Source organism: Rhinoderma darwinii, chromosome 4 (genome assembly GCF_050947455.1).
Source record: "Rhinoderma darwinii isolate aRhiDar2 chromosome 4, aRhiDar2.hap1, whole genome shotgun sequence".
Classification (NCBI taxonomy): domain Eukaryota; kingdom Metazoa; phylum Chordata; class Amphibia; order Anura; family Rhinodermatidae; genus Rhinoderma; species Rhinoderma darwinii.
The window spans coordinates 121,069,475-121,092,310 of NC_134690.1; the positions used below are offsets into that span (position 1 = coordinate 121,069,475).

The 22,836-nt window shown below is 39.7% G+C and overlaps 1 protein-coding gene across 1 annotated transcript in view; it reads left to right on the forward strand.

Moving 5' to 3' along the window:
• Positions 1–22,836, forward strand: part of ARHGEF26 (Rho guanine nucleotide exchange factor 26) — a 158,845-nt gene that overhangs the window by 57,880 nt on the left and 78,129 nt on the right. The window contains exons 7-10 of the mRNA XM_075861522.1: positions 12,480–12,632; positions 12,980–13,109; positions 14,550–14,624; positions 20,499–20,588. Of these exons, the coding sequence (XP_075717637.1) occupies positions 12,480–12,632; positions 12,980–13,109; positions 14,550–14,624; positions 20,499–20,588 (448 nt within the window). The remainder of the gene's footprint in view (positions 1–12,479; positions 12,633–12,979; positions 13,110–14,549; positions 14,625–20,498; positions 20,589–22,836) is intronic.

The window sequence follows — 22,836 nt, forward strand, 5'->3', positions numbered from 1 at the left end:
TGTGATTGGCTGCAGCGGTGGTCACATGGCATGATCCATGATACCTCCCCCCTCTGGTCTGTGGAAAAATTGCATGAAAGTGGTCCTTGCTGCAAGAAGGTTGGGGACCACTGCTCTAAAGTAATAGACACCAGATCAGACCACCACTTCACTCCTAGGCACCAGCACAAACTACTTCCAGACGCAGTCCCCGGCGTCAGGCCCTGCTTTTTGCCTAAAAAGCAGCCTCCGGGGGAGGGATGAGTATTTTGTGAGGACGCGGGGCACCTAGTAGATTTGCCTGCTCACCTGGGAGGTCTCCCTTTTTTCTGGGAGTCTTCTGAACATTCTGGGAGAGTTGGCAACTATGAATTTATAATATACTGGTAGTTGGGTTGTACCAAACTGGTGCAGGAAGAAGCAGAAGTTTACTATAATAATATTTTACATGTTTTAATGTTACAGATGAGCAAAATTTGGAAAATTCACTTTGTTAGGGTTTCACCAAAGGGCACATTTTCTATTACGGAGCTACTGTATATTTCTATTGTGTAAGAACATGGAGGCTTAAATACTTTAATACGGCTGTGTTCACACAGAGTTTTTTGCAGGAGGAAAATTCAGCCTCAAAATTCTGTTTGGTATTTTGAGGCAGATTTTGTCCTTTCTGCACGGCGTTTGCCGCGTTTTTCACCGCGTTTTTTGCTCGCACCCAGTGAGTGCTACGGGCAAAAAACTCAGCGAAATACGCTCTCTGTGCCTCCCAATAATGTCAATGGGAGGTCAGAGGCGTAAACGCGCGAAGATAGGGCATGTCCCTTCTTTCTGAAATCAATGGGAGGCATTTTCGGCCGGTTTTTGACAAGTTTTGCGGAGCTGTTTCCCCTCCCAAAAGCTTGTCAAAATACTCTGTGTGAACAGGGCCTACAGATCCCAGTTTTACCCTCCATTGTTTGTAACAAGGAAAATACGGCTCTGTAAAAGGAAATTCGCCCACTTGGCAAAACACTTGAAAAAAACACATTTTATGAAGTATTCCGTTTTTTTCTACTGGCATTGCTGCCTGTAAAATGTAGAAAATGATAATAAATTTCTCTTGCACACCAGGATAAATGGCTGCACAGGTTCTGTTCTATGAACTAGCTCAGCTTTATTATAACATGTAGTTTCATCACATTTTCTCGCTTTCTCAACCTGCTCTTTTATCAGAGTGACCTTTGTACAGCGACATGACGTCACAGCCGCCTTTTTATATCTTACACCTGTTCATATTTATAGCCCTAAAATCGTGCATACATATTTATAGAGCATTGTGTAACAGAAAGAGTGGACAGATCTTGCTGCGCAGCAAGGTTACGTATTATCAAAATGAAACCTACAAGGTGTCATTTAGAATCTTATGTAGTAGGCATAGGGATTTCGCTGTAGTTTAGCATTGCTTTGTGTAACTATACAGCATGTATATTCAGCGGTAGCAGAGTTGTATTTGCTGTTTAACTCTTTATGCAGTATAAGGTAAATCGACTAATCTAAAACCACTTATCACCGCATTACATTCTGTTATCAAACTCCGCTCTGCTTTCTCTTTGTTTCGTTACTGTGTGTTGGATTATTAGGATATTTTTCCGTCAACCATATTTCAGCATATATCCGAAAATACAAAGAGCTCCCAGTACGGTTATATTTTCTTAGCGACACCCACAGTCACTTGCCAGTTTTTGAATTAGCGGTGTCCAAGTTTTAGAGCCAAACTGAAAGCGGTACAAAAGATCATTGTTGCTGTTATTCAAAGCAACCCTTATCTGCCAATAGGGGGCAATGCCAACTGCATAGTTCAGTTCCAACCATTTGTCAATTTCTGATCGACAATAATAAATGAAAATGAAGCAAACTGTTTTAGAGCAGTGTGCTCCCATCTATAGAGTTTTGCTTGAAGATCAATGAATCATACATTCTAGCCGTTCATTTAAGGCCGCTTTCACACGGTTTCCCCTGCAGGTCTGACATATGCGTCAGGAAAGCTCATGGCACATATTTACCCATTGGATCCCATTAAACTGATGGAGGCCTAAAGAGTGTCCTTTTGGCTTCTGTTGGGCGGTTTACATCAGGGATTTTTTGTTGGATGGAATAACTTAGTCTTCTACGCTATTCTATCCAGAGGCACCCAGTAAAAATTTTATATTTTCACGGTATATGTTTTTTTAACATGGGAACCTTTGGGTGCTATGTAGGAGCCATTGTAATGCATCCATCAGAGACATTCGTTTAATGTATACGTCATAGGCTTTTTAAGAGCTTTTGATGAAATATCTGTAAACAAATACAATAATGGCCTATGGGTGATAAATGCCTGAGACCGATGCCTAACTGTGGCATCCGTCATCCATTAACTATTATGGGATCTGTTTAAATGGAAACATCACAAATTCTCATGACCTTTTTATGACATATCCGTTATAGGATTGTAATAGTCTGTGGATGCCATTGTTAGGTATCCGTCACAGCCTATGTTTAACGTATATGTCAGGAGCTTTTCACAGTGTATATGTCAAACGGAGAACAAAAAGGCAGTGTGAAAGGGGCCTAAGTTTTAACCAACTATATTATAGACGGTAGCACCTTATATATGATTTTACAATTTATGGTGATGGGTCATAAGCTCACCCAGAAGTGTTCTTGGTTGTTTCCATAACTCTCATTGAAGTGAGTGGAGAGCCCTGTACCTATGAGACGTCTACTGCATATCATGTGGATATACCATACAAATCTCAAAATAGGGTGTTTGAAAATTGGTTTTCTTAACCAGACAACTCCTTTTAAGCAGCGGGGCACACCACTCGGTTGTATTTGACTGCTTCAGTCACGATAGGAGTTGACCTAATCCTGGCAACTAGGTCTCCACTGTAAATAAACCTAGTATCGATGCAGCAACATTACATATCCGTCCACATGTGCAGATGAGCACTACAGTTACAAAGAGATATATTGGCTTAACTCCGTACCACTAGGATATGCCATAACTTTCTGAGCACCCACTTCAGATTTTTTTTGCATGACTGTCACCACTTCCTATGCCTTCAGCAACTACATGTAGTATAGGAAACTCCAATTTATCCCACTTCTGAGCTCTTTAAATAGTGATTTTATTTTTTCCCTGCCAGATTTGAGATAAATACTAGGCACAAGAGGTAAATTTCCTTTGGTACAGCGATCATTAGGTGACAAGTTTAGTGCAATGTTTTGCTTCAAGGTTTCTTGTTATTTAGTTTGTATTAAAAAAAATTTTTTTATATATATATATATATATATATATATATATATATATATATGTATATATAGATATGTATATAGATATATCGATCGATCAATCGATCTATATGTGTGTGTACTGGAGAAAAAGGTGAAATACGCTTTTACAATCCCCTCTGTTCTCCTCATTACTGGAACCGAAAATTTCTGACCCCAACTACTGTACAACTACTTGTATGAAAGACCGTAAAAATGCTACATCTGATGATAGTGATTTATTAGCATGTAACTATTTCATTAGATATCCAATAATTTAAACAACTGAAAATACTTCTTTGTATCAATTTATCAAATCGGACAAACAAACATGTATTGATATGAACAGTTACGATCCCGGTTGACTTGCCTCTTATCCGGAAAACTGTAGCCAAACATGAAAATGTGTCTCTTCCTACCCACAAATCATACCCATGGGAATTCAACAATCATAGATATGCTGTGGACTGCTCACACTTTAAGGCTATGTTCTCATGTTTATATTGTGGAAAAATCGGGACCATCTCTGCAGTAGTGAACCCCATAATACACTGTAGAAAACCTCAGTGTTTATTACACACAGAATTCCTATGGTTTTACTGCAAAGGTAATGAATAAGGGAAGGATTTAAAAATTTGGAGAATCCTCACAGGGCTGTCCTGGTCCTCCTAGTTGAGTTTACGTCACTCCAATCCTGAAGTGATGTCACTTATCACTGTGGCTTTGTCAAGTTGCTATGTGATATCAGATCTGGAACAAGCAGGAAGTCTGTGGTTGTCCTGAAAGGATGTTTAGAAAAGACCTCATCGCCAGTATGTTTCATTACATGCAGTGTTTTCGGTTTTTTTGTTGTTTTTTTGTGGAATTGTCCAGCAAAAATGGACCTCGTAGGGGTGTAACTAATGCAAATGTGTCCCAAAATCAGCGTTTCAGTGAGGTTTTGACTGCGTTCCGGCACAAAATAAAATAAAATGTAGGGATAAGGAATAGGGATTCAAAATGTTCCACGAATAGGGATTTTCATTGCGGTTTAATTTTTCTCCAGTCAAGTCAATGGGATAATGTCAATATAAATTCACACACCATGTCCTAAAATCCATGCAGATTTTTCTGCAGAGTATGATTCCTATTATCTTGAATTGAAGGTATCTGCAGTAATCCACATTGAAATGATGCAGCAATTTCATCATGTCTGAACCAGACCTACAGCTGCTTTGGCCTAGATTGGAGTATGAGGGCATGCATCTTAACTCCTTCGTTCTGCAGAAACACACTCTTGTTAGTTGGGGTAAGATAGTTAACCAGTGACCACCTTATTCCTTCAATGTCAGTTATTCAGGTACCTAAAGTAATTCTGTATTGTGAAAACACTGCTTGAGAACCCAAGATCTCTGCTTCCCAGACTCCATATCCGCATTACCTTAGGGATTGGGGGGGTACTGATTTTCCTCCTTTTGATTGAGAAAGAAAAAAAGTTGTAATAAGTGTGCATAAAAATACTGTAGGTCTATATGTTAGATTATTGTATTTACATAATATAACTATACTTAGTCTGGTGTGTAATGCGAGAAGCCAGAAAACTCTTATGGGTGGATTGTAAGTGAATTTTGATGTCATTATTACCACTTCTCATGAGAACTTGATGTACTAAGTAGCCTGCAGCCCGTCCAGACACTGTTCTTTTTACTCCATTAGGGCAGGGATTAGCAAGAGTAAACATTTTATTTGGCAAACAATCATCTTCTTGCAACACTTTCTCATTCTTCCTGTTCAGAATTCACTCTAGTAACTAAATATTCTACCTAAACACGAGTAGCTGCTATTTGTAGAATGGGTGAAACATCAATGAAGTTCTTACTATAATGAGACGATCAGTTTTTTTTTTTCTTCGTGCATTTTATGGAATGTGATGTCGCGTGTAGCAGCGGTTTCTTCCATGTGCATCTCTGCGTATTTTTTCTACTTTCTGTTTTTATGTGTTCATGTATCATCAGAATGTGATTTTGTTTTCTGCACTACAGCTTTCAGATTCTTGATCATCTGTAAAAAATTAAAGACAAAAGCGCCTCATGGTGCAGAAATCCCAATGAAGTTTGGAAATGACACAATATAGGTGTAGGAGTGAACCTCACCAGGGCAAGTTGTGCGAGGTAGGGCACAACACTGATTGAAAGCATTAACCCCTTAGTGACCACCATTGCGGCGGTCACTAAGGGGCCTTAGGCTAAGCCGCCGCCGGCGGCCCAGTGTAAGTCCTGCACGGGCGTCCTGTGCAGGCTGGAGCCGGGGTTCAGCTGTCTGATGACAGCTATGCTCCTGCTGCAATGCCTGCGATCGAAGTTTACTTAGATCGCGGCCTTTTAACCTGTTAAATGCCGCAGTCAATAGCGACCACGGCATTTAACTTGTTTACAAAGGGAGGGAGCTCCCTCTGTCACCCATCGGCGGCCCGCAAATGCAATCGCAGGCCTCCGATGGGGTGTCATGGCAGCTGGTAGCCTGATAAAAGCCCCCAGGTTTGCCATAGGCACGTCCTAATAGATTGCCTGTCAGTTTTTCACTGACAGGCAATAATGCTCTGGTATACGAAGTATACCAAAGCATTATAGCAGCGATCTGGAGATTGCATAGTAAAGTACCCTAGTGGGACTAAAAAAAATAAGTAAGCGATGTGAAATAAAAAATATTAATAAAAAATTGCAGTAAAAAGTCGTTTTATTTAGTAAAAGTGTAAAAAAAATTAATAAAAGTACACATATATGGTATCGCCGTGACCGTAATGACTCAATCAATAAAGTTAGTATGTAATTTAAACCGCAAGGTGAACACCGTAAAAAAGAAAAGCAAAAAAACTATGGCGAAATTGCTATTTTTTTCCATTGCCCCCCCAAAAAAGTAATAATAAAAATTAATCAAGTCCCATGTACCCCAAAACAGTACCAATCAAAACTACGTCTCGTCCCGCAAAAAACAAGCCCAAAAAATCCCTACATTGATGGAAAAATAAAAAAATTACGGCTCTTGGAAAGAGACGATGCAAAAGCAAATAATTTTAGTTCAAAAGTATTTTTATTGTGCAAAAGTCGTAAAACATAAAAAAAACTCTACATATGTGGTATCGCCGTAATCGTATCGACCCGTAGAATAAAGGTAGGGTGTTATTTACGCCGCACAGTGAACGTTGTCAATTTAAAACGCATAGAACAATGATGGAATTTCAGGTTTTTTTTCTAATCCCCCCCCCCCCCCCCAAAAAAAAGTTAATAAAAGTTAATCAAAAAATTATATGTACCCTAAAATGGCGCCATTAAAAAGTACAACTAATCCCGCAAATAACAAGTTTTCATACAGCTCTGTGGATGGAAAAATAAAAAGTTATAGCTCTTTGAATGCGACTATAGAAAAAACGAAAAAAAAAAAAAAAATAGCTTGGTCATTAGGGCCTAAAATAGGCTGGTAACTAAGGAGTTAAATGATGTAGTTGCAGCTGCTTCCTAACCGATGGGGCAACAGGGTTCCATCACGTAGTTTTGCATTAAATCCAGGAAAAAGTGGAAGCCAAAAATCGCTAATTCATCACAAATTAAGGATGTACACCTTCAGTGCACAGTTTGCCATATGTATGCACGACTGGAGCCGGAGTTCCAGGGTGAATATCTCTGTGGCAGATGTGAGCATATTGTTCACCTGGAAGCTCGTATTAGAGATCTGGAGGAGCAGAATGCAACACTGAGGAGGATAGACAATTTTGAACGGAGCTTGCTGCTCACAGAGCATGCAGTTAGTGGGTTACAACTGGAGGGTGAAGACATGGGTGAGCAGGATCAGGTAAGTAGCTGGGTTAATGTAGTTAGGGGCAGTAGAAAGGGGTCAAAGACAAGGAAGGCCGATCCGGTTTCTGACATTCCAGGCAAAATTGCCAAGTTGGGTGATGATGCGAGGGTGTCAGTCTCAGAAATGGCAGCCCTAGTGGATACTGATCTCCCTAACAGCCGGGAGAACAGCCCAGCTAGTAGTCGGCGGGATGGTAATGCAGGTAAGCCAAGACAATTGATAGTCGTAGGGGATTCTATAATCAGGAAGACGGATAGAATTATTTGTCGCCAAGACCACCTCAACCGAATGGTTTGCTGTCTCCCTGGTGCCAGGGTTCGGCATGTGGTGGAACGGGTGGACAAATTGCTGGGAGGGGCTGGTGATGATCCAGCTGTCGTGGTCCATGTCGGTACCAACGACAGAATAAATGGTAGGTGGAGGAGCCTTAAGAATAATTTTAAAGAACTAGGCTACAAGCTGAAGGGAAGGACCTCCAAGGTTGTATTCTCAGGAATACTGCCTGTGCCATGCGCATCACAGGAAAGACAGCGGGAGCTTAGGGAGTTAAATGCATGGCTGAAGTCTTGGTGTAGAGGAGAAGGATTTGGGTTCCTAGAGCACTGGGCTGACTTTTCATTGGGGTACAAACTGTATTCTGCAGATGATTTGCACCTAAATGGAAGGGGGTCCGCTGTGCTGGGGGAGAGAATTCTAGCTGGGGTGGCGGAGTATTTAAACTAGGGCTGAGGAGGGAGGTCAATGTAGAAAAAAAAGGGGTAGCCAGGTTAGAGAGGGGTCAGACTATATTGGTGGGGGGAGAAACAGAATGTGGGGAGAGGACTGGACAACAGGATAAGGAGATCCTTTCGTTACAAAACATCAGTGTAAATAAAAAGGACCGATTAATGTCAAATCACATTTCTGATAATAAAAGTGAAAAACTGACAGGCAAGTTAAAGTGTATGTTCACAAATGCCAGAAGTCTAGCAAGTAAAATGGGGGAGCTGGAGGCCTTGATACTGGAAGAAAATATAGATATAGTTGGTGTTGCTGAAACATGGCTGGACTCTTCACATGACTGGGCTGTAAATCTACAGGGTTTTACACTTTTTCGTAAAGACAGGACAAATAGGAAAGTTGGTGGTGTATGTCTGTATGTGAGAAGTGATATGAAGGCGAGTGTGAAAGAGACAATAGTGGGTGAAGACTGTGAGGAGGTTGAAACCTTGTGGGTGGAACTAGAAAGGGAGGTAAACACTGAAAAAATTACTTTTGGTGTAATCTATAGACCCCCCAATATAACTGAGGAGATGGAAGTTCAGCTATATAAACAGATGGAGCGGGCTGCACAGGCGGGTACTGTAGTGATAATGGGAGATTTTAATTTCCGGGATATTAATTGGTGTCATGGTTCGGCTTCAACTGCAAAGGGGAGACATTTCCTCAACCTGTTGCAGGAAAATTTTATGGGCCAGTTTGTGGAAGACCCGACTAGAGGTGAAGCTCTGTTGGATCTGGTCATTTCTAATAATGCAGATCTTGTTGGGAATGTCAATGTTCGTGAAAACCTCGGTAACAGTGATCACAATATAGTTACATTTTACCTATACTGTAAAAAACAAACGCAGGCTGGGAGGGCAAAAACATTTAATTTTAAGAAAGCCAATTTCCCCAGGATGAGGGCTGCAATTCAGGATATGGACTGGGAAGAACTAATGTCAAATAATGGAACAAATGATAAATGGGAGATTTTCAAATCTACTTTGAGTTATTATAGTGCAAAATTTATTCCTACAGGTAATAAGTATAAACGACTCAAATTAAACCCCACATGGCTTACACCTTCTGTGAAAGGGGCAATACATGACAAAAAAAGGGCATTTAAAAAATACAAATCTGAGGGTACAGCTGTAGCCTTTGTAAAATATAAAGAGCTTAATAAAATCTGTAAAAATTTAATAAAATTAGCAAAAATACAAAATGAAAGGCAGGTGGCCAAGGATAGTAAAACAAATCCTAAAAAATTCTTCAAGCATATAAATGCAAAAAAGCCAAGGTCTGAACATGTAGGACCCCTAGATAATGGTAATGGGGAGTTGATCACAGGGGATCAAGAGAAGGCAGAGTTACTAAATGGGTTCTTTAGCTCTGTATATACAACTGAAGAAAGAGCAGCTGATGTAGCCGGTGCCAGTGCTGTTAATATATCGGCTGATATACTGAATTGGATGAATGTAGAGATGGTCCAAGCTAAATTAAATAAAATAAATGTGCACAAGGCTCCGGGACCAGATGGGTTACACCTTAGAATTCTTAAAGAGCTTAGTTCAGTTATTTCTGTCCCCCTTTTCATAATATTCAGAGAATCTCTAGTGACTGGTATAGTGCCAAGGGACTGGCGCAGGGCAAATGTGGTGCCTATTTTCAAAAAGGGCTCTAGGTCTTCCCCGGGTAATTATAGACCAGTAAGCTTAACATCCATCGTGGGGAAAATGTTTGAGGGGCTATTGAGGGACTATATACAGGATTATGTGACAATAAATAGCATTATAAGTGACAGCCAGCATGGTTTTACTAAGGACAGAAGTTGTCAAACTAACCTAATCTGTTTTTATGAAGAGGTAAGCAGAAGTCTAGACAGAGGGGCCGCTGTGGATTTAGTGTTTTTGGACTTTGCAAAGGCATTTGACACTGTCCCCCATAGACGCCTAATGGGTAAATTACGGACTATAGGTTTAGAAAATATAGTTTGTAATTGGATTGAGAATTGGCTCAAGGACCGTATCCAGAGAGTTGTGGTCAATGATTCCTTCTCTGAATGGTCACCGGTTATAAGTGGTGTACCCCAGGGTTCAGTGCTGGGACCACTATTATTCAACTTATTTATTAATGATATAGAGGATGGGATTAATAGCACTATTTCTATTTTTGCAGATGACACCAAGCTATGTAATATAGTTCAGACTATGGAAGATGTTTGTGAATTGCAGGCAGATTTAAACAAACTAAGTGTTTGGGCGTCCACTTGGCAAATGAAGTTTAATGTAGATAAATGTAAAGTTATGCATCTGGGTACCAACAACCTGCATGCATCATATGTCCTAGGGGGAGCTACACTGGCGGATTCACTTGTTGAGAAGGATCTGGGTGTTCTTGTAAATCATAAACTCAATAACAGCATGCAGTGTCAATCAGCTGCTTCAAAGGCCAGCAAGATATTGTCGTGTATTAAAAGAGGCATGGACTCGCGGGACAGAGATGTAATATTGCCACTTTACAAAGCATTAGTGAGGCCCCATCTAGAATATGCAGTTCAGTTCTGGGCTCCAGTTCATAGAAAGGATGCCCTGGAGTTGGAAAAAATACAAAGAAGAGCAACGAAGCTAATAAGGGGCATGGAGAATTTAAGTTATGAGGAAAGATTGAAAGAATTAAACCTATTTAGCCTTGAAAAAAGACGACTAAGGGGGGACATGATTAACTTATATAAATATATTAATGGCACATACAAAAAATATGGTGATATCCTGTTCCTTGTAAAACCCCCTCAAAAAACAAGGGGGCACTCCCTCCGTCTGGAGAAAAAAAGGTTCAAGCTGCAGAGGCGACAAGGCTTCTTTACAGTAAGAACGGTGAATTTATGGAATAGCCTACCGCAGGAGCTGGTCACAGCAGGGACAGTAGATGGCTTTAAAAAAGGGTTAGATAATTTCCTAGAACAAAAAAATATTAGCTCCTATGTGTAGAAATTTTTCCTTCCCTTTTCCCTTCCCTTGGTTGGACTTGATGGACATGTGTCTTTTTTCAGCCGTACTAACTATGTAACTATGTAACTATGTAACACCAGTAGGTAATACGTGATTCCGTTGCTTTAGGTTTGATAGGGTGACGCGTTTCGACACCGAACTGGCATCTTCATTAGACCATATACATGTATATGGTCTGATGAAGACGCCAGTTCGGTGTCGAAACACGACACCCTATCAAACCTTAATAAACTGAATCACGCATTACCTACTGGAGAACCTCTTTAATTTGTGATGAATTAGCGCTTTTTGGCTTCCACTTTTTTCTGGATTTAATGCACAGCTTTCAGATTGTCCTTGATGCAACTGTAAAATAAAAGAAAACCACTGTTTAGTAAATGTGTAAGAGCATAGGTTCATTTAAAATGTTGAACTCATAGGCTCATATTTTTAAGTCATTATTATTGTTTACTGTCAAAAAGCAGAACTGGCTTCTGATTGGCCACTCACATTTACATTGCTAATGGAGGCAAGCGTGTGGGCAGTGGTGCATATGAAGAATTTTGTTGTACCGGTTCCATTGGAAGTATGCCAAATAGCAGTTCATCGTGAACATGGTGGTTCAGCGTTATTATAAGATCATTGTGTAATTCAAATCCCGACCCACATCAATGTGTATATGCGTGTGTACTTGTATGGCTATATTATATATAAAATATACACACAAAACTGGATCTGAACTTTGATCTGGATCCCTACAATGTACCTTTGCTAATCCACCAGAGCATAAAACACAATGTGCCATTATAAGACAGAGCTACAGGCATCAAGCCAGTAACTTTAAAGGGGTTGTCCACTATTGGACAACTGATGACCTATCCACCGAATAGGAAATCAGTACATGATCTGTGGGGGTCCGACACCCGGAACCCACACCGATCATCCACTCCGGTGGCCTGCGGGCACTAGATGTTATTGCCCATTATGAGATGTATGGAGCCGGAAGCAGTTGGCTCCGTACATAGTGGCCGTTCTGCAGAACTGCAGCTCTGCTCCTCTTCACTATTCTGTGGCTGGAGCTGACTGTTTCTGGCATGTACATCCGGTGCCCGAAGCGGCTTAACCCTGCGGGGTCCAGGTGTCGAACCCCCACAGATCATGTACTGATGGCCTATCCGGTGAAGAGGTCATCAGTTGTCTGGTAGTGGACAACACTTAAGTTCTGGTAAGATGACGGCTATTAAATCAATGTTAAAACACTCTGTGCAAAGCTAATATACTGTGTTCTGCCCAGTGCAAGGCCTGATGGGGCGGTGCAAGACACAGAAATTGTTCTCACTTTGGTGCTCCTTAAATTCCTCCCCCGCTCTTCCCCCTCAGGCTTTGCACTAGATTTAACACAATTTATACCTTTTGCCCAGAGCTTTTACTTTAACGTTTCTGAAGTCCATTTATAAGAAATGCTACGTAAAAGACACTGTAGCCTTTCATGTAGCACTTCTGATAAATCTTTTCTAAGATTTGCACAGTTATAAAGTACGTTATGGTCTCTTATGGATACTGGTTGACAGGTTTGACTTGTTAGTGAATTATCATGTATTTTGTGCTTTGTAAACAATAATTCCAATTTTGATCGCTTGTGTCTTCTAGGTTTTTTAAAGAACTGGAAGGGAGACATCAAAGAAACATTCTCATTGAAGACATCAGTGACATTGTAGAGAAACATGCAAAGTCTACATTTGATCCCTATGTGAAATATTGCACTAATGAAGTCTATCAGCAAAGGACACTCCAGAAATTAATGTACAGTTTATACATTTATTCTGTTAATATACCTTCAATCGGCTATATACTTTATATCTTGGTGTGTATTACTAGAGGCATCTTTTATTAATCAGTGTATCCAATTATCCATTTAACTTCCCCCTGCTACCCTTCCCCTTTACCACCAATCCCTACTGCTCTTTCTTATAAATACTCCCCAGCTTGCCACCCTACCACATATCTACACTAGCACCCGACGCTCACAAACAATATTTTCTTTCATTTTATATGCTGTAGTCTTTTTTTTATTTTTTATTTCTATGTATGCTAGCTTTTTTACATCCTATACTGACCACTAAAATACCTTCCAAATGTTTGCATCGTAGATCTACAAATGCATCTTTCAGGGATGTTTTGATGAGAATTGAGGCCCAAGAAGAATGCAGAAATTTGCCCATGATCTCCTTCCTTATCCTTCCAATGCAAAGGGTTACTCGTCTCCCTCTCCTTATGGATGTAAGTTTTATGTTATTTGGTGCTGTTGAAGTGATATTAGGTATAATATAGAGTATATTTTTGCACACATTACGTACACATACTACGTGAATTTTTTCTCCTGAGAAAAACCAATGTATGTCAGATGTTTCAGCTTTTTATGTACTTTACCTTATACTCAACATTTTCAAAACTGTGTTCGTACATCTTCTTACTCACCTAAACTTGATGTTTCCAATACTGTGCGCAACCGCATTTATGGTCAGTCTATTGCCAAATATATCTCACAAGCATCCTTAAGGCACTGCTAAAACTAATCCGGGCTTTAGTCATTTCTCATCCGGATTATTGTATCTCATTACTATTTAGTATGCCATTAGCCAATTTATATTGTCCAAACATTCTAGTCAGGGGTGAACCATCCTTGAGGCGAGAATTTTACCACGCGGCACGCTTTCCCTGCCCCAGATACAGTTTCTTGCACTTTACCACATCCTATTTGTATGTATGTATGTATGGGATGGGGCCATGCCATATCACTTTCTCTCCTGAGGCACCAAAAAAGCTAGTAGCACCTCTGGCTAGGTTACTGTTCTTTGTCAGCATACCTGTTTTTTCTATAATAAAATTGAAACTCTCCTGTACTCTGGAATGTTATGCCTTAGACCACAATATTAACTCCCAACATTCACCATTATATATAGGACCTCAACAACTTATTTTTTCAAAGAAACTTTTATCACACAACTGTGTTACAGCTATGACAATAACTCTTGACTGCAATCCCTTTTGCATCGGCCAATTAAGGGGCAAATGTGCGTTCACAGAACGCTCATTCCCGATAATTGCCCTGTGTAAACAGGGCAACTATCAGCTGATAAAGGAGCAAACGTTCGTTCATTGGCCGTTTTTGAATAGTTTTAACTTCCTAAAATATTATCGTTGTTGGCATCACATCTCCCATGCTGCCGACACGATAGAAATGTATGGGGACGAGGGATCGGAGTAACGAGCGCTTGTTCCCATACCAGCTCCCTGTGAAAGACGCAAACGAGCACCGATCAACGAGCTGGCTCGTTGTACCGGCCAAAATGGGCTGGTGTAAAAGGACCGTTATTTACCTACACCTCCTCATTCAACTATGCTGTCGTTTTGACTTTACTCTATGCATTGCAGTGCCCTTTACATCTGTGTTAGAAGAGATACTGGCTGGGTGACGAGATCATGCAGCAATTTTCCCACATTTACTTTTTTTACTTGCTTAATATCAGGACTTTGTGCTTGTTTTGTCAGTCATCTCATTTAGATTGTAAGTTCTTACGAGAAGGGGCCACTCTCTTCTTGTCTTCATTATGATTTGATGTTTTTTATATTTTACTGCTGAATTTGTATAAATACTTTTTAAACATATTTATTTACTGTATATTTATTCATTCATTAACATTTTTTTATTTAATTTAGACAATTTGTCAAAAAACACCAAAAGATTCTGCTAAATATGAAGCCTGTAAAAGAGCCTTAACAGAAGTTAGTAAGGTCAGTCTGATATCTCATTCTTATATGGCTGTATTACTTGCATTGTATGCGATCAAATTATGCTGTATTCTAAGTCTGTGTCATGTCACATAGTGATGGCTAGCTGTGTTCTTGCCTTAAGCCAACTCAGAACGCACTTACCTTCAGTGGTTGTGCTAATAAGATAGGTACTATACTTTGTTAGAACAAATGCAAAAAACAGGACATGTCATGTACCACTGGCCAACCATATTTGGCTAAAGACCATCTGGTCTATTTTTTATTTTATTTTTTTATTTATTTTTTTAAGTCCACCATGACCTCACTTTCCACAGGATATCAAGTCAAGTCAGAGTAAAAGTTTGCTAAGCTTAAGTAAAAAGAATGAGGATTTTTTTTAATTTTTTTTTTAGTAATTGCTTGTTAGGTCTTCCTGCAATACAGAACATTTGAGGTTACAATGTGTGCGAGATGTTTGTTCAAATTATGGAAAGCAAAGTTCATGTTGGCTGGACGAAAGCCTAAATGTAATGGCCAATTACTTGAAATACTTACATGTGTTGCAATGCAAAATTAGATAAGTTGTATAAAGATTGCATATTTTAGGAGAGTATGTTGATTGAGGGTTAGTGAAGTATATCAGCATAGAGCTTTGCAATTAAAGGAAGTTTATTTTCCCTGGGGAGAACTGAGAAACATGGGTTTACAAAATGTGTTTGTATATGGGGCTCTGGGGGAATACTATTTTAGGATTAACTTTAAAATTCTCAATCATAGCTACATTAATACATTAATAAAAATGTAAATGTAGGATGGACTCTATCTCAGTGCTCACCTCCAGTGGTCCACTTAAAACCTTTTATATGTTGTCTTTTAGCTTTTACCACTTTAAAAAAAAATAAAAGTATGTGCTAAAAAAATATATTATGTTTTGTGTCCCCATATTCTGAGAGCCATAACTTTTTTATTTTTCCATCAATTTAGAGGTGTGAGGGCTTAAGTTTTGCAGGGAGAGCTGTAGTTTCCACCGATACCGTTTTGGGGGAAGGGGGACTTTTTGATCACTTTCTATTCCTTTTTTTTTGGAGCGCTAAGGTGACCAAAAAACAGCAATTTGCATGTTTTATATATTTATTTTTTTACGTCGTTCACCGAGCAACGCTATATTGTGATTGTTTGGTCTTTTATGGATGCGGTGATACCAGTTATGTTAACTTTTATTTTTTTAACATTGCTTTAAGGAAAAAATGGGAAAAGGGTTTTGTTTTTTTGACTTTTAATTATTTTTTTGTTCGTTTTTTTTGGAACATTATAAAAATCTTTATTTAACCATTTTTTACTTTTTTTTTATTAGTCCCCCTAGGGGACTTGAACCAACAATTGTTGAATCACTTGCATCATGTACTGCAATACTACTGTATTGCAGTATATCAAGATTTTGACAGTCTCCTTTGAGGCCCTGTTAGGGGCAGGGCTTCAAAGGAGTACAAAGATGGCAGACCTGGGGGGCCTTCATTAGGCCCCCAGGGTGCCATAACAACCATAGTCACCGGCAGTTCCAGTCGTGGGGGGGAGAGCGATGCCGTCTTCGAGGGGGCGCCCTCCTGATTCTAACAATTTAAATGCCGTGGTTGCGATTGACCGTGTCATTTAAGGTGTTAAACGGCCGGAATGAAAGTGATCTTTGATTCTGCCCGTTGCAGTGAGGTGTCGGCTGTGTAACACAGCCGTCAGCTGCTGAGTATGGAGCGAACTCAACCCGTGAGCCTGCTCCATACTTCCCCTTAACGGATACCGCGTACTAGTATGTGGTATGTCGTTAAGGGTTCCGTCGTTTTAACGGAATGAATAGCGCATTCGACTACGGCATCGATTCCCTCAAAACGACAGAACCCTTAAACAACGGTGACAAACGGAAACCATTTGCACCGAATCCGCCACCATTGAAATCAATGGTGATGCAAACGGAAACTTATGGTTTCCGTTTGGATTCAGTTCATGGGTTCCCCTGACAGAAAGGTCCAACGGAACTCATGAACGGAGTCCCAACACAGATGTGAACGAAGCCTAACAGTAGAGGGGAAGCAAAAAGTGTGACTGTGACGCGCTGCAGCTCCAATGTATCTGTAAGGGCCTGTTCACATAACCGTTCGCTTTCCGTTCCGGGGTTCTGTCTGAGGTTTCCGTCGGGTGAACCCCACAATGGAAAGTGAAACTGAAACCACAGCTTCCGTTTCAGTCACCATTGATATCAATGGTGACGGAAACATCGCTAATGGTTTCCGTTCGTCACCATTCCGGCAGATTTCCTTTTTTCCGACGGAATCAAGAGTGCACTCGACTCCGCTATGGATTCCGTCGTTAAAACGGAAACCTGCCGGAATGATGACAAACGGAAACCATTAGCAATGTTTCCGTCACCATTGATATCAATGGTGACTAAAACGGAAGCTGTGGTTTCAGTTTCATTTTCCGTTGCAGTGTTCACCCGACGGAACACCGGAACGGAAAGCGAACGGTGATGTGAACAGGCCCTCACATGAAAGACAATGATAACTTCTTGTTGGAATCAAAGTTTGTGTGCACTGAGACATTTGTCTCTTCCCCAAAGTCTATTATGAGCTGTATTTCCATATCAGAAAGGTAACACCACATCTACTCACTATCTTGGTATAGTTATTTATTTTTTGAAGTCCCTGTGGTCCATAAACAGTGCTATTTTCTTATGTGACTGGAATCCATATTGGACTATAAATTACATTTCTTCATTATGGTATAAAATTCATTTTATTTGTGAAGGCCAAATAGACCTAAATGTGTGAATTATCTCTATTTCTAACTCCAGCTTTTGCGCCCTGACCAGGATATATTGTAGATGGTTTACTGATATTAATGTATAAAAATGCTTAGCTAGAATATTACAGAAAATTAGTTTTTACTCCGATTATTGCCACATACAATACAGGACTTGCAATAATAAAACCTATGCGCTTCCCATATTATGGCCATCATAAAGAACCCTCTGTTATAGTTCATTTAGATTGAATGTATTCATTTTCATTTGAACACCATATTACAAATTAGTTATAATCTACAAATAAAGTTGAGTAACTTTGTAAATAGATTTATACTGAACCCCGGTACACCATTGTCATCAATAGCTACATTCATAATTCGCCATGCTGCTGAATCCCGCGTCCCGTTATCCATTTCTGGTTCAGTACAGGGCATGATCTGATGATCTATATTGTGAAAAGTATGGTCTTTACACCAGGCACTGTATAGTACGCCAGTGTGAGAAAAACGAGTTCTCTCAGAACATTACATGCCTTCAGCGCTTGTGTGTGTCTGTCAATTGATTCCAGTAGTAATCAGCAACAATGTAAATACAGCCCTTGTCTATAATACAGGTTGTAACTTTATTACCAAGATCATTACACTATTGTAATTCAGAGTATTAGTTTATTATTGGCCACCATTAGAGAAACTTTAACAGTTGTCATTCAGATTTCATAGTAACAGATATAACCAAGTAACAACTAAATTAAAATTTGAATACATTGAATGACCAAGGGAATTTGCCCTTAAAAGGCTTGTCTGGTTTAGAAAACCCATTTTCAAATAACCTGTTCGGGAATTCTGGGTTGAACGGGAAGTGGGTGTCTGACGTTCAGGAATTGTTTAGCCAGACCAGAGAGGAGCTACAATAAGTGTCCAATGCTCTGGAGAACTTGACATGCCTGTACGTTACACAGACAGACCATTCATTTCAATTAAAACTGTGGAATGCTTAATTTCCCCTGTGGGGGCGCTGCAGAAGAATTGAATACTTGCTGCTGGGTTTTCCCACAAATTACAGCTGATTGATAGGGCTACCAGCATCAGGACATTCTGTCATCAGCTTATCGTTAAAGGACACTTCTAACAAAAAGGGGTTGTCTAAAATCTATATTGTCACTCTAATTACAATATACAATGAGATGTACTGCCAAGTCACAATATTTTTTTTTATGTAGATTTGATATCCGTATATGAATTGTAAAAGGTGGTGAGCCTATGCTTTGAATATGTGTGTATATATGTGAAAACTGATGTGAATGGTGATGTGGGCTTAATGATAACACTGCACCTGACCGACGTCCGAAAGGGACATGTCATCACAATCTCTCAGTATTGCAGCTGAACGGCTCATGGGGACGGCTGTAATGTCTCCCAGCATGAGCCATATATTTAGGGCCATGGATAGGATCGAATACTATACTAGGAGATCAGGAACACCTTTACAAAAGCAGTGCTTTCCTAATCTCCCAGGATGAGGTCCAATCCCATTCTTTCCCTCTATATACAGCTCCTGTACTCCGCTGATAGGCTGGATTCTCGTGTGCAATCCATATGTTTTGCTCCAAGATTGGGATTGGATCGCATTAGGAGAAAGAGAAAGAAAACCTTTGGGAAAAATCTTTCCTATATTGCTTTAGGGTATGTGCACACGTAGTGACCAAAAACGTCTGAAAATACAGAGCTGTTTTCAAGGGAAAACAGCCCCTGATTTTCAGACGTTTTTTGAGCAACTCGCGTTTTTGCGGCGTTTTTTACGTCCGTTTTTGGAGCTGTTTTCATTGGAGTCTATGAGAAAACGGCTCCAAAAACGTCCAAAGAAGTGTCCTGCACTTCTTTGACGAGGCTGTATTTTTACGCGTCGGAATTTGACAGCTGTCAAATGACGACGCGTAAATTACAGGTCGTCGGCACAGTACGTCGGCAAACCCATTCAAATGAATGGGCAGATGTTTGCCGACGTATTGGAGCCGTATTTTCAGGCGTAAATCGAGGCATAATACGCCTCGTTTACGTCTGAAAATAGGTCGTGTGAACCCAGCCTTATAGGATCCGAGCATGGTTTTGTTGCTAAATACAAAGCTCCTGCACAGAGCTGTAATATGAGGGGTTGAGTCTGTAACTGGCTTCCCTAGAGGGCCTCATGTAAAGGTCTTCTAGTCGTGTTTACAATGCTCCGTATCTATAACATTTATACATTTTATGTTAGTTGTTAGCACTGAGCATTAAAATGATTAGATATTCTGGTAATGTGCCTTATGAATGTGGTTTAGCTCATGTTATGACTCAACACCACCCAAGGCGCTCGGCATTCCTGTCAGTGTTACCTTATACACCTGTGGAAAGTGACTGGACTAGTAAGATCTTAAACCTGCAGGCTTTTTTTTTTCTGCACGTTGCAGCCACAAAATCGTGCTGTGCCTTCACTTAGAAATGGTTCAGCTTTCACTTACCTGCTCTGCATTTTAGAACTTTGCATCACCTTTCCCAGGGGATTTAGGCTGAACTAATATAAATGACATTCTTCATTAAGCTCTTGTCTTGATTGAAAGTACCGAGCAATTCTAAACATGACACGTGACCAGATCTTCATTGATGGTTTAAAGAATAAGACATTGAATCCGTTTCAACATGTTGTTCAATGTTAATGTACTTGAGGTACAGAAGTGGTAAAAATGTGTAATTAAGAAGGAAATATATATATGAAGTAGCAGCATCTCAAAAGAAACCATATATATCGGATGGCAAGTGAACTGGACCCCGATCCCAGGTCCGCATATATAAACTGGAATCGCAGCACTCCAAAGTAAATTTAAATTTGCGACAAAAATTTCATTTTTACTTTTTTACCAGTGGATTTTGTAAAGAAGCAGCTTTGGAAAATAGGTCCCCATTTTTACATCTAGCTTCTAAGGGTGAATGTACTACATAGTATTACCATCGTAGTGCCATGTTTCTTCTGTCTCTATTGTAATATTCATTGTTATTCATTCATTTAATAAATCAATCAGTTATTCATTCAGTCATTTATTCATTGAAATATTCATTCCTTTGTAGCTGGTACGTCTGTGCAATGAAGGAGCACGGAAGATGGAAAGAACAGAAATGATGGTGACCATTAACTCTCAGTTGGAGTTTAAAATAAAGGTATTATAATTTAGCTTTTTATGCTTTAACTGGAATTAAACATGGATGCCAAACATATTCCCCCATAAAAGGGATGAAGAGGTTTTAGGTTCTCTGGAAATATATTGCTTCTTTTTTCAGTTTGTCTTCAAGTAATGTCACGTGACAGGAGTATATTGGAGAACATACATAAGAGCTAGTGTAGATTTTGTCATGTTACATGGAAAATTAAATAAAGTAACTAATCAGTAACGACTACAATTTTATATTTACAACCTTTATTTTACCTACAGAACAGTTTTTCAATGTTGTGTTTTAATATTATTTCCCTACAAATTATTGAGAATTATTTAAAAACAAAGTATAGTTTCCGTTTGCAATTCCATTGATTTCAATGATATTTTTTTGGTTTTAGTTTGCGTCCGTTTCGCTAGGTTTTAGTTTGTTTTCACGAAAACAATAGTGTAGTGTGCTGCGCTATTGTTTCTGTGAAAAAGACGGAATCCTAGCGGAATGGAGGCAAACTGAAACCCAGAAAATACCATTGAAATCAATGGAATTGCAAACGGAAAGATTATTTCCGTTTGTCTTTCCGTTCACCTGTTTCTCTGATGGAACAGATGAATAGAGAGCCAAAACGGAAGGCAAGCGCTGATGTGAACTGTAAGATTTACCGTAGCAACCAATCACATTATAGCTTTGTCTTCTACCTGCCTTAGAAAAAGTCAGCCGTTACTCAGATGCTGTCAACCGCAGCACTTTCATTATTTGATCTAGATTTTATACGTTTTCGTTTTGTCTACATAATACTGGATATTTTTGCACATTATTGTGTTTAGGCCAATTTTTTAATTCCCAGCTGAGCCTTAACCCCTTCCCGACCGCTTAACAAACCGAACAATGCCCCAATTTATACTAGTGGTCCTAGTGACTAATATAACAAAACCAGAAAAAGAAGCAAGTCACGACCAAGTATTTGAAAAGCTACAAACAGTCTTTATTAAAGTCAATTTAGACACACAAAAACATATAACAGTTATACACATTAAAATGACATGGACCCTCGAACAGAGATGGAATCCGAACATAAAAGCAGAATGGCCCCCCAGATGTAAAAATGGTCAAAAAGATCCCATATACGGCTAAAGTGCATAAATACATATTGTTGGGCAGGTGCTAGGCATGATACATTTGCACAGATGGACACATAAGTATAATAAATATAAAGTGCGGTCCTAGGTACATATAATATGCAGAGCAATATACCTACACCTACGTAGTAGAAGATGAGTAGGAGATCAGGACCGGGAGAGGGGACCTTCCCGACCGCCCAACGTCTTTTGACGTCAGGCGGTGCAGGTCCCCAGTCTACAATGACGTCTTTTGGCGTTGCTGTAGAAGAGGCTGATGAGCGCTACTGGGAGCGCTCATCCTCTAAGCAGGAGCTGTAACTAACAACTTCTGATCTCAGAGGAGCCTCCTGAACACAGCTGGGGTCGGAAAACATTCGGACCCCAGCTGTTTAACTCCTTTTGGACCGTGACCACGGCATGATCAAAGGGAATTCCCCTCTTTGATCGCATCACTGGGTCTCCAGTGATGCGATCAAAGACCGGGGAATCCCTGTTCAGTCAGCCCTGGGGACCTACAAAGGACCCCAGGGCTGTCTGTTCCGTTTGCCTGCTGTTCGGGCACACCATGTGCTGCCCTAACAGCAGCCTGTGTCAAAGTGACACAGTGTAATGTATTAGCATACAAGAGTATGCTAATACATTATTAGTAAAAAATAAAGTTATAAATAAAGTTATCCCTTAATGGGATTTTAAAAAAAAAGTAACAAAAAAAATAAATAATAAAAAAAGTCCCTAAAAAGTCATTATTTTGCATAAAATATATTTTATTGCCCCTACATTGTATAAAACCAAAAAACCTGCACATATTAGGTATCTACACGACTGTAATAACCTGAAGAATTAATGTAACAGGATATATAGCGTGAAACGTGAACGGGATAAAAAATAAACCAGAAATACAATGCCGAAAATCGCTTTTTCCTATATTCACGTCGGAAAAAAAACTAACTGCGGGGAAAAAAAATACTATTTCTCTCGCATAAAACAAGGCCTCATACAGCCACGTCAATGAAAAAATAAAAACGTTATGCTGCTGAAACGCAGAGAGGCAAAAACAGAAAAAATGAGCTTGTCATTAAGATGTTAAAGACATTTTAGCGCAGGTATATGCAGTGATTTATTCTACTTTTTTTTTT